The sequence below is a fragment of the Argiope bruennichi genome, chromosome 4 (genome assembly GCF_947563725.1).
Source record: "Argiope bruennichi chromosome 4, qqArgBrue1.1, whole genome shotgun sequence".
Classification (NCBI taxonomy): domain Eukaryota; kingdom Metazoa; phylum Arthropoda; class Arachnida; order Araneae; family Araneidae; genus Argiope; species Argiope bruennichi.
Window position 1 is genome coordinate 91,078,587 of NC_079154.1, and position 15,222 is coordinate 91,093,808.

Sequence of the window (15,222 nt, forward strand, 5' to 3'; positions counted from 1 at the left end):
TAATTTGAACACATATCTATCAGCGCATTAATTTTTGTCAAAAATTGCTTGATTTAACTTCTTTCATATTGCAAATTTTTTAAAAACACATTAATCGTGACATGTTCTATTTTATAATCTTCAACAGTTATGTTAAGACATATATCAATCATACATTCTGAAGAAACAGTGCCACTGTTTACATGAGAGAGTACGCATCCAAAAGACCATGACGACCTAGTAATATGATTCAGATTCAAAATCAATTTTCGGGACAAGTCTATTATGTATGTGGGTCTAATACATGTTAATATTTTGTTGAAGTTAAACGTCCTCCCGCTGATTTCGCTTCGAAGCTTTTAGAATTGCTACATCACAGATATCATTCCCATCATCTGACCATGGTTCAGAAATAGGGGGGAAATTTCGAAATTGCCTTCATATTGCTTCAAAACATTAATGTAACTAAACTGAACCATATTTTAAATCCTTTCTTTATGCATGAAGCTACATACATTTCAATATTCACTATAGTATCAGATTATTGCTGACCTAAAAATTCATCAAAATAAATAAGAACGAATTTTTAAAGGATAATAAAAAATTTTCTATTTGAACTGCAAACTGACAAACATTCTGAATCAATTTCCAATCCTACAAAATAAAAATAAAAAAATATTTTTTTATGAATATCGACATATTGATACAAATAAACTCTTAATTTAAAGCCTTCATCCAGGAAATAAAATATCAAAGCTTTAATGTAATATCAATTACTTTAGATAAATATCAAAAGCAATTAATTTTTTTGTTGGTTTATTCATGCATTACAGAAATATTCAGACACGAGCTCGTATTTGTGGATAAAGAAATGATTTTCATTAACGATTTTTGATGAATAACGAACCTTGAACAAATATCAATTTCAGACCTCAGGATTTTGAGAAAAAAGTAGCGATTAATTTCAATGAATTAATTCAGTTATTTTATTTTATTTTAGATTGATCAGGGGTTATTAAAAATTGCTTTGAGAAAACTAGAAGTTCCCCTTGAATAATTGATAATAATTTGCTAGAAGATGACTCTAAGTATACATCACATGACTACTGACTATCATACGACATAGATCAATTTGAGTAATACCGTTTATATTATGAGTTTAATATCATGCACTTTGATTTATGAAGTTTAGAAGATTTAATAAATAAACCGATGGAATTAAATCTCAATTATTTCAATATCTATTATTCTAGATAGTTTTAATCTTGTTATTTTTATTTTATATTTTTAATAAAAATAATAGTTAATATTTTTTTAATAAATGGGATCTCTGACAATGTTTGAGTTAATTTTTTTCGAAAACGAAATAAATTTCTTCATTTGATTTATATCTTCTTCTTTGTTTCAATATTATAGTCAGTGGAATTAATTTAAACGGCTGAAAAAATTAAAAGATCACTCACGTATGTATTTCTCTCATTGCAGAATTATACATGTTCCTGTCATCTTTTATAGGAAAAATTAGAATGGATGATATATGGATTCAAGAAACTGCCTCAAATATATTTGATCTACAACTTTTTTTTTTTTTTCTTCCTGTTCATAATCCGAAAAAAGAATTTCTATTTCCAAGCCGGCAACGATTCAGTTCCCTCTGCAACTCATGTAAAAAAAAAAAAAAAAAAAAAACACTTTAAAACTCTGTATTGTTAAAAAAAAAAAAAAAAAAAAAAAAAAAAAAAAAAAAAAAAACGTTTGTTTCAGGTTTGGTTTTGGTCAGGTCATATTGTCTCAAATTATCTTACTTTTATCCACAGAACATATGATCTTATGTATACATACAAACATATGTCACAAAATAATTTGATAAACCTTTCTAATTGGATAATGCCACTTTATTTTACCTAAATAATTTGCTTTTAATTATCGATTACATTAAAAGTACTGCATTAATATTTCGTGGATGGCAACCACGATCTAGAAATAAATGAACGACGAATGAATAATTTTAATTCATTAAATTTTTTTTTTTAATAATGATGTATTTCTAAATTATTTTATTTCACTATGTAATGTTTTTTACTGATAAATAATAATTTCGATGGGTTGGATATATAATAGAATGTCTAAAGTGCATGTGAAGATTTCGAAAGTTTCAATATCTATACTTATAATAAAGCTCAATGTGTGTGTGTGTGTGTGTTGGCGCTCTACAGGCCAGGTCATTTGACATAAAGCTACCAAATTTGGTACATGTATACCTTAGAGGTCGGGAATGTGCACCTGGGGTCCCTTTTTTTGAAATTTTAATTAGAATTTTAATTATTAATTAAAAACTAACTTTCCCGCCAAAAAAATCTTAAATTTTCCCCACCGCCAACTTTTCCGCCAAAAAAATCTTCCATTTTCCCCACCGCCAAATGAGTAATCCTTTTTTTCTCCCAACAGTAATAAGGCTAGGGTTAATATTTTACGGCGGATTATTTCAAACGATTCTGTTTATTTTCTTAATGTTTTATGCATTTAAAATTAAACATGGTTAATTAATCCATGTTTCAGATTCATTCTGAAGTACTTTTGAATTAAAATAACACAGAATAAAGGAAATTAAAAATGTATAATCTGCATAGCGTTACCCCAACTGGCGTAGAAAAATTCACGCATTTGCGTTACCGTAAAAGGCGAAGAAAATTCACGCATGCGCACTGTGTTCTGATTGTTGGCATGGCAACCATTATCAACGGACGATTTAAATTACTTTTAGGTTAGTTGTATGCTTTTGTAAGTAAATTGTATTTATGTTAGTTATATATTTTTTGTATATGCTTATAGTTTTAAGTACATCGTTTTTTAAGTAGTTTTTTTTAACCTGTTTTCAATGATTTAAATTATTTTTAGGTTAGTTGCATGCTTTTGTAATTAAATTGTATTTATGTTAGTTATATATATTTTTTATATATGCTTATAGTTTTAAGTACATCGTTTTTTAAGTAGTTTTTTTAAACCTGTTTTCGACCGATTATTTTAAACGATTCATTTTATTTTCTTAGTGTTTGATGCATTTAAAATGAAACATTGTTAATGAATCGATCCGTTCATGATGAATCTGAGAAAATTTTGTTGACAAATTCTTGAGATATTACATAAATTAAGAAAGATATTCTTTAGTACCCATAAAGTTTAAACGCTCAGTGACTCTATTATCAGTAATCATATTATTAAAAAAATGCTTTGTTTCAGTAAAAAAATGTTATTATATTAATTGCAGATTAATCCTTTACACTTTAATTTAAAGCATAAATTCTACGAGGGGTAACAGAAAATTAGAGAGAGATATATCACGTTATGACTGAAGGCCTTTATAATATTATGAGTGAATTAGATGACTATCAAAATTTGAAGTTTTAAAATATTTTGCTGAAGAATCTATTAAAGTTGGAATTGCATAAAATATTTAATTATTAAAATTTTAACGAACATTAAGATTGGCGAACCGGCTGGTCGCCAAAGGCGGCTAGTTTATAAATAAAAATGAAATCGACTATCGCAAATTTCAAGTTATCATGTGAGAACATTATTATTTTTTAAGTTATTATTTGTCTTAATTAATTTAAGTCATTAACCAGTTTAAACCGGTTTGAAACAATCTCACGAGACTTCTCTATCGGTCACTATCCATCTCTCTCCCTCCCTCTCTCTCTCTCTCTCTATATATATATATATAGTATATAATTTTTTTAAACTTTCATTTTTAATTTTACTAGCTGTCAAACCAAGTTTTGGTGATAAATCAATTTGAAGATGGGAAAAAAAAAAAAAAAAAAAAACCCTTCGTTTTTTTAAATATCGACGCATACGTAGTCTGATAGTCTCGCGATTGTTTCAAATTGATTAATGACTTAAATTAATTAAGACAAGTCATAAGAATTCAGAGAATGTATAATTTGGAAATCAAGTTGTTAATCAATGTATTATTTGGAAATTTACCAATTAACATACAATCGTTAAATGTAACAACCTACTGCATTATTTTTTAATAACCTTCTTTTAATTAGTAGAAATTATTAAACAAACGATTAAATAAACAATAATTTAATTTTTTTGGTTTATTTTTTAAAAAATGTTGCTCGAGTTAGGCAATAGCACTGTGATTTCCAATGGAAATACTGCAACAGCAGACGATAGATAATTCAAAAGCTATACAGTGAAAGCCGACTCCAAAATAAAACTACATTACTAGACGATAGATAATGGAAAAAACTATACTGTGAAAGCCGATCTAAAATAAAACTACATTACTAGACGATAGATAATGGAAAAAACTATACTGTGAAAGCCGATCTAAAATAAAACTACATTAGCAGACGATACATATTTCAAAAGCTATACTGTGAAAGCCGATTCCAAAATAAAAGAAAGGGATAATTTATTGCCTACGTATTTTGAGGCTTCAACAATTTGTTGCCTTCAAATCGCTTCAAAAACCTCAAGCCAAAACAACATCATGTTCTCACGTGATAAAAAAATTGTTTTAATAGGAATTTCATGCGATTACTAATAGATTATGTAATCTTTTGAAAAAACTAAAACGGCTGAAAATCGCTTTTGAATAGAATTTTGATGATTAATCAAAAGTCTTGTGGGTAGTGAATCGTCAGGCAATTTTCTATTCATATACCAAAACTGTCTGCAGTTCGCTTATTGTCAGAAAAATCCTTCAAAATAATATAAATATTCAAATTGATTGAAATAGTATAATGAAATAATAATTATATAAAATAGTATAATAAACTAATAATTTTATAAAATAGTATAATGAACTAATAACTATTTAGAATAGTATAGTTATTTTAAATTATTTTGTTCCGTACCTTTCGAATTCGCATTTGATACTTTTTTTAAAATTCGCAACAGAATTGAAATTCGGTAATGTCCCAGGAAAGATAAGAGATCTGATCACTTTAAACATACATCAAAAGGAGTGACGTGGAGAACTGACTTTTATTTCAGTTTTACTTTAAAATAACTTTCTGAACAAATAGCTTTTTTAATACAAGCTATTTGTTAAACGAAAATCTGTATTTAATTTTTCAGTCCAAGATTTTAATTAGAATTTTAAATTCTAACTAAAAATGAATCGGAAAATTTTAAGTTTTTGGGTAATATTTCGCAGCATATAAATGCGCAAATATATTATTGCACCATTTTAAAATTAAAATTAAAACTCATGGTGATACTAAAATTATTATCGTTCAATTTTTTTCTACTGTTATTAAAATTTTAAAAATGAGTAAGTATATTTCGCAACTATATTTTTTATTATTTTAGTTATTAAATGGCTGAAACATTATTCTAAACACTTTTCATTTATTCTTATTCTTATTACATTTATTCTAAAAGTTGTGCCATGATATTTAATACAATTTTTTTGTGTGTACATGTTATCACTATTATGTGATTAAGAACAAGTTTTAAAAAGAAAATAAAGATAAATGATTCAAACCTTAAAAATATCATACTATGATGTTTTGGATTAAAAAATGCTTCGACTCTCCTTTATATTTTTTGTTGTCTCCTGAGATAATTCGAGTTTTCTATAGCTGAACGCATTTGAATCTGTGTTAACTCAGTCCCAAATAATCTGGGATGTTTGGTCACTTTAGTGAGAATGCTGATTTAAATTATGCTTAGTTTTGCGTTTTTTACACAATTTGAAACACCAAAATTTCAAATTTCATTTTTAATTATTTTTTTTTAAAAAACCTTACATAATAGTTAAAAGTACAACAAATGTTGTAACTTTGGCAGAGGGAGGTGTTGTACATTTGGTCTGCAATTATTATAAAAACAAACATGCAAAAGAAAGTTAATTTTATCCACATAAAATGATAATAGAGTTATTTTTGATAAAATCTCAAATTTTTTCTGCATAAAAAATAAGCTATTTATAACAGTTTGTAGTTTTTAAAATAATGTTTTTTTAGAATATATTATGTTACTATTTAATGAATGAGAAAACTTTATAATTATAAGAAAAAAAAATCACTACTTTCATAATTCATTTTTTCATAATCTTTTTTTTTTTCTTGTTAAGACAGCACAATTTTATTTTAGTCTCTTTCATTATTTTTCTTCCTTTTGGTCCTGGGGTGATTTCAGTGCTTGTCAGAAATAATCCTTAATTTAACTTTTGGTTTTCTTTACTTATTTCTATTTTTATCTGAGTCTTAGAAAAAGGCCTCACATTTTCAGACGATATCCAATGGTATATTTAGATTAGCAAAAATATGGGTCAAAATCTGTATATGCAAATGGATGAATCATGCATGAGATAGGGATGAATTATAGGCCTCTCAGGTACAAGCAGATGGCAGAAACTTGCTGTTAGGAAAAATATTCATTTTAAAAAGAACAAATCCTATAATTTTTAATATTTAAACCTTTCAAAATATTGTTCGGAGTCAGATGTAATCTAAAAGTAGAAAAGCAATTTCGTAATAAAAGAATTGTAGGAAAAAAATAATCTAAAGTGTAAACCAGTTATAAGTAAGAAATTCCACAATATTGTATAACAAATTATAGATTGAAGTATACTTAGAAATATTTTAACTAATCTTATTTCAATTGTAAGCTTCCAATTTACAGAAAAGAGAAAACTTACTTTGGGCTCCCAATACTTATTTACCTACCAACTATTACAATAGTTTTTCAGATTGGAATGAAAACAGTCCATATATCATAGACTAAGGGCAAATATAGATATCATACACAAACTACCATCTTTTTCATAATCTGAAAAACATTATCTTGGAATTAATAGTTTATTTTAAATATGAAAATATTGCACCTCTGGCATGATAAAAGGTAGAACACATCATGGTAGTCACAGACGCAACATGGTGCACTTTGACATTCAACTCAGATCATCTTATGAAATGAGGGAACTCAAAATCCGCACTGCTTAATGCCGCAAAATACCGAAATCTGCACTACGTATGAAAAAAAAAATATTTTCATTACATATATTATTACTGTACATTACATACAGTGTCTCACAAAAGTGATGGGACACTTGTGCTTTACAAAAGAAAACTATAATAAAATAAATTAAAAAAACCTGTACAAATTTTTTGTGGGTGTGTTTCATACTTAAATTTAGTAACAATTATTACATAACATACATTTTGTCAAAATATTAAAATATTAATTTAATAAAAATACAATTGTTTAGAACGGAGCAAAAAATAGCTCACATAAGTGATGGGACACCATTAGATATGCAACAAAAATCGTCTGAAATAAGCAATAAAAATATTTTTGGTGGTTTTATTTTTACTCAAAAGCAATTGGCAATAATTTATAAAATCGTCTGCAGTATTTCTCTCCAGTTTGTTTTGGAATTTTTGTGTTTTTTAGCTGTGTGCAGCCATGAATGCTAAACGAAAAGAAACTTCGCCTGAAATTCGAAAATTAGTTATTAATTTTCATATTTAACGTGGAAAATATATTAGAAAAACTGCTGAAACAGTTAACTTGAGTCATTCAACAGTTTTCAATATCATTAAACGATATAAAAAGAATCGTATTATTCAGGATAAAAGAAGACCTGGCCGACCATCAAAGCTATCCAATGGAATAAAGCGAATTATCGTTCGAAATATTAAAAAAAATCCAAGAAAGAGTGATCCTAAAGTTGCTGCTGATTTACAAGCATTATATGGAATAATTGTTAATACTGGGACTATTATAAGGGTAATTCGATCTGCTGGATATCACGGTAGAGTAGCCAGGAAAAAATTCTTCGTAAGTGAAAAGAATAGAAAACTCAGACTAGCTTTCACAAAATCTAACATAAATAAGAATTCTGATTACTGGAATAAAGTTATATTTGCTGTTGAGAGTAAATTTAATATATTTGGTTCTGACGGTACAATCTTGGTGTGGAGAAAACCCAGGGAAGAATTTCGCAAACAGAACTTGGTGCCAACAGTAAAACATGGTGGACGAGGAGTTATGGTATGGGGGTGTATGTCGTCCGCTGGAGTTGGTAATCTTGTTTTTATTGACAGTATAATGGATCAGTACAAGTATATTGACATTTTAAAGCAAAATTTGAAATCTTCAGCACGAAAATTGAACCTTCATAACGATTTTAAATTCTACCAGGACAATGACCCCAAGCACACTGCTTTGAACGTAACGTTAGACTCTGGCTGCTGTATAACTGTCCTGAAATAATAAAAACACCACCACAATCTCCAGACTTAAATCCCATAAAGAATATTCGGCAAGAATTGGAATCAAGAATTCGCAAACACACCATTTCTTCAAAACAACAATTAAAATCGGTGCTTCAAGAAGAATGGGGTAAAATCACTCCACACACAAAAAAAAATTAGTCGAATCCATCCCAAGAATATTAAATCACGTTTTAAAAGTAAAAGGAAATCCAACAAAATATTGAAACCTTTTAAAAAGTAAAATTTTTGAATAAATATTTGATGGAAAAGTTAGTGTCCCATCACTTATGTGAGCCATTTTTTGCTCCGTTCTAAACAATTGTATTTTTATTAAGTTAATATTTTAATATGTTGACAAAATGTATGTTATACAATAATTGTTATTAACTTTAAATATGAAACACACCCAAAAATGTTTTTGTACATGTTTATTTATTTATTTTATTACAGTTTCTTTTTGTAAAGCATAAGTGTCCCATCACTTTTGTGAGACACTGTATATTATTACGATTTTTATATAATTATACCTATTTAATGATTTAAAAAGTTCTTGGATTTAGAATTTTTAATTGCCATAAATTGAAAAAAAAAACTGATATCGCTAAATAATTGTGTAATAAATCTAGATGTTTTAATTTAGTATTGCAATGATTAAAGGATCATCAACGAAAAAAAAAGATCAAATTCCATTCTCATTGACTTGGCTAAAACCGATATAATAAAGCGGGACAAATGAATACTGAATTAAAATATTGTTTCATTCAATAATCATCGAACAAATTACAAATGAAAAAAACGAGGAAGAATTTTAATCACTATGCATCAAGCAAATAACATCATTATTTACAGAAGGAAAGTTCTTATCTGAAAATCCCCTCCTTTTCCCGAATGAACCGCGCCAACGTTCGTTCAGTCTCTCGCCAAATAATTCCGAACTTCACATCTGGAGGAGAGTGGAGTAGGTTCTTTCTGAATCGTAGAATCGTTTGTTGATATTTGATTGGAGTAACCACGAGGCTTCGCCCGTATGCGAAGCTCGAATATGCCCGGTTATGTGCCCCTCTTTAGGGACAGAAAGTGTCCGTGGAACAATATCATCATCAGTCACTTCTTCCATTGTTGTTAAAGTGCAGAAAAAAATTAAGAAACTATGTCGCGTAAAACGAACAATTTTTTTCATAACTCTTACTTTGCTGACAGTCGTTTGCCAAGGACTTCCGATTATCGCGCCAAACAGGGGAAATCTGTCGAATTCTGCTGTTTCTCAGATGGTTGTAAGTAGAATTTATAATTGTTTTGTAAATTTTAAAATGCTGTTCGAATGATATTCTAGGTTCCAAATAAACTGTAATTGACTTATGATTGATTATTTTGGAGAAATTAATTTTAATTTTTGATGAAGTGAAAATGATAATAATGGCAATTTGTTCTAAGTTGCTTACATTTTTTTTCTGATAAAAATGTTTTAATTTCGTTAATACCTTTGGAGAAGAACTTTGACTTCTTGACTGAAGTCAAATACAACTATTCTTAAATTGTTCCGATTAAAGTTTCCAAATTTTAATTTATTTTGATACTATTTGAAAGTAAGAATTAAGGAATTTAATTTATTTTAAACTATTTAAAAGTTAAGAAATGCTTTTTTTTGTTTTAGTTTATTAGTTAAGTATATTGTGAATTAAATTAATGCTTATAAATGATCGCCATAATTCATATTTGTATTTTGATAATGAGAGACTATTTACTATACATTAAATGCTCATGTTTAGGACAATTTGAAATAAAACAAATCAAGTAAACACATATCTCAAAAGACTTTATAAATAAATCTACTAGAACACTTTAAATGATAAGCCGGTTACTGAACATGAATCAATTGTTGGACTGTGGCAGATCGATATGTTTAGTATAAAAATTTCATGATAAAAGAATTTCTATTTAATATTGAATTAGACTTCGAGAGCTGCTAGAAAAATTAACGTCTCTTTATCTGAGTGTCTTAACTTTTGATATCGATAATTTATTTATTTTTCATGTAGAATTAAGGAATGACATTTGGCAATATAGCAAAATATGCATAGGATTATCTCGCTTTTGCACCTTTTGTAGGATTTTAGGGGATAGGACGACATATAAATCGCAGGAAACCACTAAACCTTTTTTTTAGAAGATAGATAAGTATAGAGAAAACATAATCGTTAAAGCAAGGTAATACTGTAATTAAAAATTATTTCATTGCCTCAATAATAAAATATTAAAAAGAGTTTAAAAATAAATCTGAAATTCGGAATTAAAATTTCTAACAATTTCTGGATGTTTTTATTAAAAAATTAATTTTTGGTAAAACTGCTAAATAAAGAAAAATGTTTCTGAAATTTTACATCCAATATAAAGCGATTAATTTTTCATATTTCTACGCAGTTCAATGTCCTAAAAATGATATGAATTGATAAAAAAGAAATTATCGTGCAATGAAGGGAAAAAATATGCTTACAACTCTTGAATCTTTGCCAATATCATTTCTTGTTTTTAAATACATTGAAGAGATGCTCAGCGAAATGAGCCATTGCTCTTCTTCTTGGTAATATTTCAAGGTCTTTAAAACGTTACTTGGCATATGTCTTTCATTAGCTTCATCTTGTCTATTGAATTCGCATTTCCAAGAAAAAATTCGTAGAGTTTTTTTCATGATAATTAAAAGAAGTTCTGTTATTCATTTCTAATCTTTTTATTTACTTCCTTTTGTTTTTAAAGGAGTGCGATGATTCACATTCTAATTCATATGAAATTGAGCAAAAAAAAAAAAAAAATTAGAATATTTTCCACATTCTGTTTGGTTTAGAATTTGAATATTTAGAAATTTAAAAATAGAATATTCGAATGACTCCATTTCTTGTAAAAATCCATATATCTACTAAAATGGATGTGAATTGATAAAATTTTGGTCCCTCTGCATTTTTTTAATTTGAAATTTGAACTGAAAATTATATGGGCATATTTCTACTAATAATAAAGAAGCATGTGTGTGTATTAACGCTCTTCAGGCCTCACCATTTGACATACACACCAAACCTGGCAATATACTTTGGACGGTTAAAATGAGCCACTTGGTGATATATTTTGAATTTTTAATTAAAATTTTAATTAATTAAGAATGAAGCGAAATTTTTTATGTTTTACTTCGAGAACTTCAGAAAATATTATAGCTTAAAAGAGATTTTTACAACGTCTTAAATCTCAAAAAAATATCTTCTCAGTTATACCCATATTTTTTTACCTTATAATTAGTTTTTAATTTTTAATTAATTTTTAAAATAGTTTAAGAATATTTTGCAATAATACATTTCATTGTTGAAGTGAATTTAAACCCTTTTTCATTCTTTTTATTAATATTTTTTCTTGTTTGTTTTTTTCCTTTGTTGATGATCAAAATATAAAGATTCGTCTTATTTTTCCGTGTTGAGTAGGTTTCAGTATGAGGCATGCTTTTAATAAATTTTTTGAATAATTAATATATATTTTCACACATTCAAGGTTTGCACACATCTTTAAGCATATTATACTATCATTCTTTTAGTGATGTTTTGCTCTCTTATTTTATTATGCTGAATTTTTCTATTAAATGAGAAAATTATTGAATGGTCCTCTGATATACTACATAAATTATGAACCGTGTTCTGCAAAATATCCAAAACTTAAGAAATAATTTTTTTTGTTTTGTTCTTATATTTTTTTATGACAGTTTCGATTCAAAAAGCATGCTACTGGATTAATTAAAAATTTAACCATTTCCTGTTTTAAATTAAATTACAGATTTTGTTCGAGACGACAGAAAATTGTAGATGCCAATTGCAAAATATACACAACAGTGTAAGGCTCCTGAAACAGTACGAGTATTATAGCTATCAAAATCTGAAATTTTAAAATATTTGCTGGAAAATCCAGTAAGCCAGTTACATTCAAAAGATTCATTTGAAAATTTCACCTAATAAACTGATCGACCTACTTTCTTCATATTTTCATATCTACAAGCAACATGCCGATATATTTATTTTTAATCAGCATTTCTGTTTGTGAGAGCATATCAAGTGGACTTGATAGAAAAACGGCCTTTTCATTCAATGTTTCACTATCAGTCAGTGAACTCCTCAACTCCACGGTGAATAAACGTTCTCTTGTCCACGTACGAAGTATTAAAGAGATTTATGGGGACCTTCATCTGCTTTTGTTGATATTTACATCACTTGAGGAGAAGATGAAATATTGTAATGGGAAGATAAACATTAATCTTTCCTTATTTTTTTTAAGAAAAAAGCGATTTATGTGTGTTTTATGGAATAAAACTTGAGGAAAGATTATTTATTTGTCCTTGATTTTATTTGTCAACAATTTTAAAGATATGTGCTGCGTATCCTTCTATTAATAATTATTGAATAAAGCTGAAATGCCCAAATTTTTAAATATCTTTCTGTCTCTAGGACAGTGGCACTTCTGCAATAGATTAATATGTAAAGAAATAATTTAAAAGATTTAAATTGATACGGTTAAAGAATTATAGAATGGAAAAAGATATGAACGACATAATTTTTCGGATAATAGCATAATAATCAATGATCAAAACTTGCTATATTTAAAAAAAAAACATTTCATCTATGAAGATGGAACAATATCTTTAAAAAAATGGAAATGGAATGGTTTAGAAAAATGAAATAAAAAAATTCCAATTTTGTTCCGAATAATTTTTATTTTTCTATATAATATCTTCCATTTGATTCTCAATTCGCATTTCTACAGCTGATTAATTTTACCAACAGATGTTGTTGCATGTCTTTGTTTATATTCGTTAAAGGTTCGTAAAACACTTTTAAAGTTTATTCAAATGTTACTGGTAAAGTTGTCTTTTACTTACTGTTCTAATATAACTTCAAAGAAAAGGCAAACTGTGAAGTCAAGAGATTTTTAGAGCCACTTAAAAGTGACTGATTTTTCTGCACCATATCTGCCAATCCAGTGTCCTCATGCAATTAAATTCTTCTTTCCTTTTACTGCTTAATACGAACTTTGCATTGTATCTATTGGCTTTTGACGGAAAATGATAAGCCTAAAAATAACAACTAATATATGATTCTTTTAAAGTTCTCACTTGATTACCATTGGGAAGAATTATTAAAGAATTAATTTGAAGAGTTTATTAATTATATCATTTCGAAAACCGATGATTACTCTCACTATTTTTCCATCAGCTTGATTTATCTTTTTAAATTACCATTTTCTATGTAAAATAGATGTTGGGAAGCAGAATTCTTCGGGTTTTTTTAAAATAATTATTTATTGACATTGCATGGAACTAACTAAATGGCTAAAATTTAGCTTATGGTCGTTGCATCTAAACTGTTGATATGTAATAAATTTTAAAAGACATTCAGTATTAGAAAGTCTATTTGTTTGCTCATTAGGATGCATGTGAAATAATAAAATGCGATGACATATACGCAAACGGATGAAATTTTACAATTATTTTATAGCTAAAATATGACATTCTGTAGATCGCTTTTCTTTGCATATGTGACATAAGAATTGCATAAGAATTTACTAATAATATAGACAACACATTTATATGTGAGGAAATAGGTTCAATCTACCACTTCATAACAGAACGTATCGAACTCGAAGAAATTAGTGGAAGCCTCATTACGTACAGGGTATTGTAATTTTAACACAATATTACAATACCCTGGAAATTTAAAAATATTAAAAGAAATGATGGAAAATATTTCTAGCCTTTTTACCAACAGTTTGAATTTTGAATTTTTGTTTGCAGTTGTTTTCTTATGTAAAATTTTGAATAATTAATGAGCATAACAGTCAGTCACAATAATTCCTGTTTGTACGGCTTAGTTCTGTGGTAATGGGGTGACTGGTTCTAATTAAAAATAAAAACTAATATTCTCGGAAATATGAATAAGAATATGTGATTTTTTAGTCAAAATTGTAGATGTGTTATCAAATTTTGAATTTGGTGATCATAAGAAAAATGTACAAAATACACATTTGATTCCTTTCAGCTTAAGGCAGTCTGAACCTATTATACAGTCCAGAGAATCTGAATTTAATGTGAAGAGTTTAAAAAAGGGGGAAGGCGAGAATACCTCCGCTATTTTAGATTTGTTATGATGCCGTGTTATAATTCTTGGTAGGCATTAGGTATCCGACTACGTTGAAAACACTGGTTATCGACCACATTGGTGAATTCTTTTTTTTATTATTATTTCTTGTAGTTCAGGCTTTCCTCTTTCCAAAATAGCATTTTCTAGGAAAAAGAAGGTCTGACCTATCATCCAGGAGAATTTTAAAGAAAAAGTTTTGCTAAAAAATGATTTAACTTCAATTTTCTCAAACTTCAATTTTCATAAAAATTATCCACCGTTAACATGATATTTCAAAAACTAATAGAGGTATTTACATAAAAATTTCAGCGTGTGTTTTAAATAATATGGGCAATGAAATGAACCAAAAATTTTATTGTTGGTGAAATACTTTTTCATTTATAGGTGTTTTTAGAAAAATTAAGTTGTAAATTTATGGAAAAAATGTATATATACGTATATTTTTACCCATAATTTCTTTGCATCTCAAAATGTTTCTTAAATTTTGGTTCATTTCATTCATCATTATATTCTATAACTTGTGTACAAAGAAAAATAGGAATGCTGCATTACAATTTTGTGTAGAATGTTAACCGTTTTGGTTAAATTTCATTAAAATTTACTACAAATTTTCCTATTTCTCAAAATATATTAATTTTCCAAATAATTTTTTTTGTATTTATAGTGTTTATAATTGACAATACATCTAAAAACCATAAATAGTTTTAAAAAAAATCCAATTGTTCAAAAATATTCCTTCGAACGTAGTCGGTTACTTTAAGTAAAACAACTGCAAAAAATGAAAATGCCTAATGTTCATTTCCAACATTTATTTATAAAATATAGTTAATGGATTC

At 27.4% G+C, this 15,222-nt stretch overlaps 1 protein-coding gene across 1 annotated transcript in view; it reads left to right on the top strand.

Moving 5' to 3' along the window:
• The first annotated feature begins 9,152 nt into the window (after positions 1-9,152).
• Positions 9,153-15,222, top strand: part of LOC129965703 (matrix metalloproteinase-2-like) — an 89,990-nt gene continuing 83,920 nt past the window's right edge. The window contains exon 1 of the mRNA XM_056079814.1: positions 9,153-9,493. Within this exon, the coding sequence (XP_055935789.1) occupies positions 9,272-9,493 (222 nt within the window). The 5' untranslated portion in view covers positions 9,153-9,271. The remainder of the gene's footprint in view (positions 9,494-15,222) is intronic.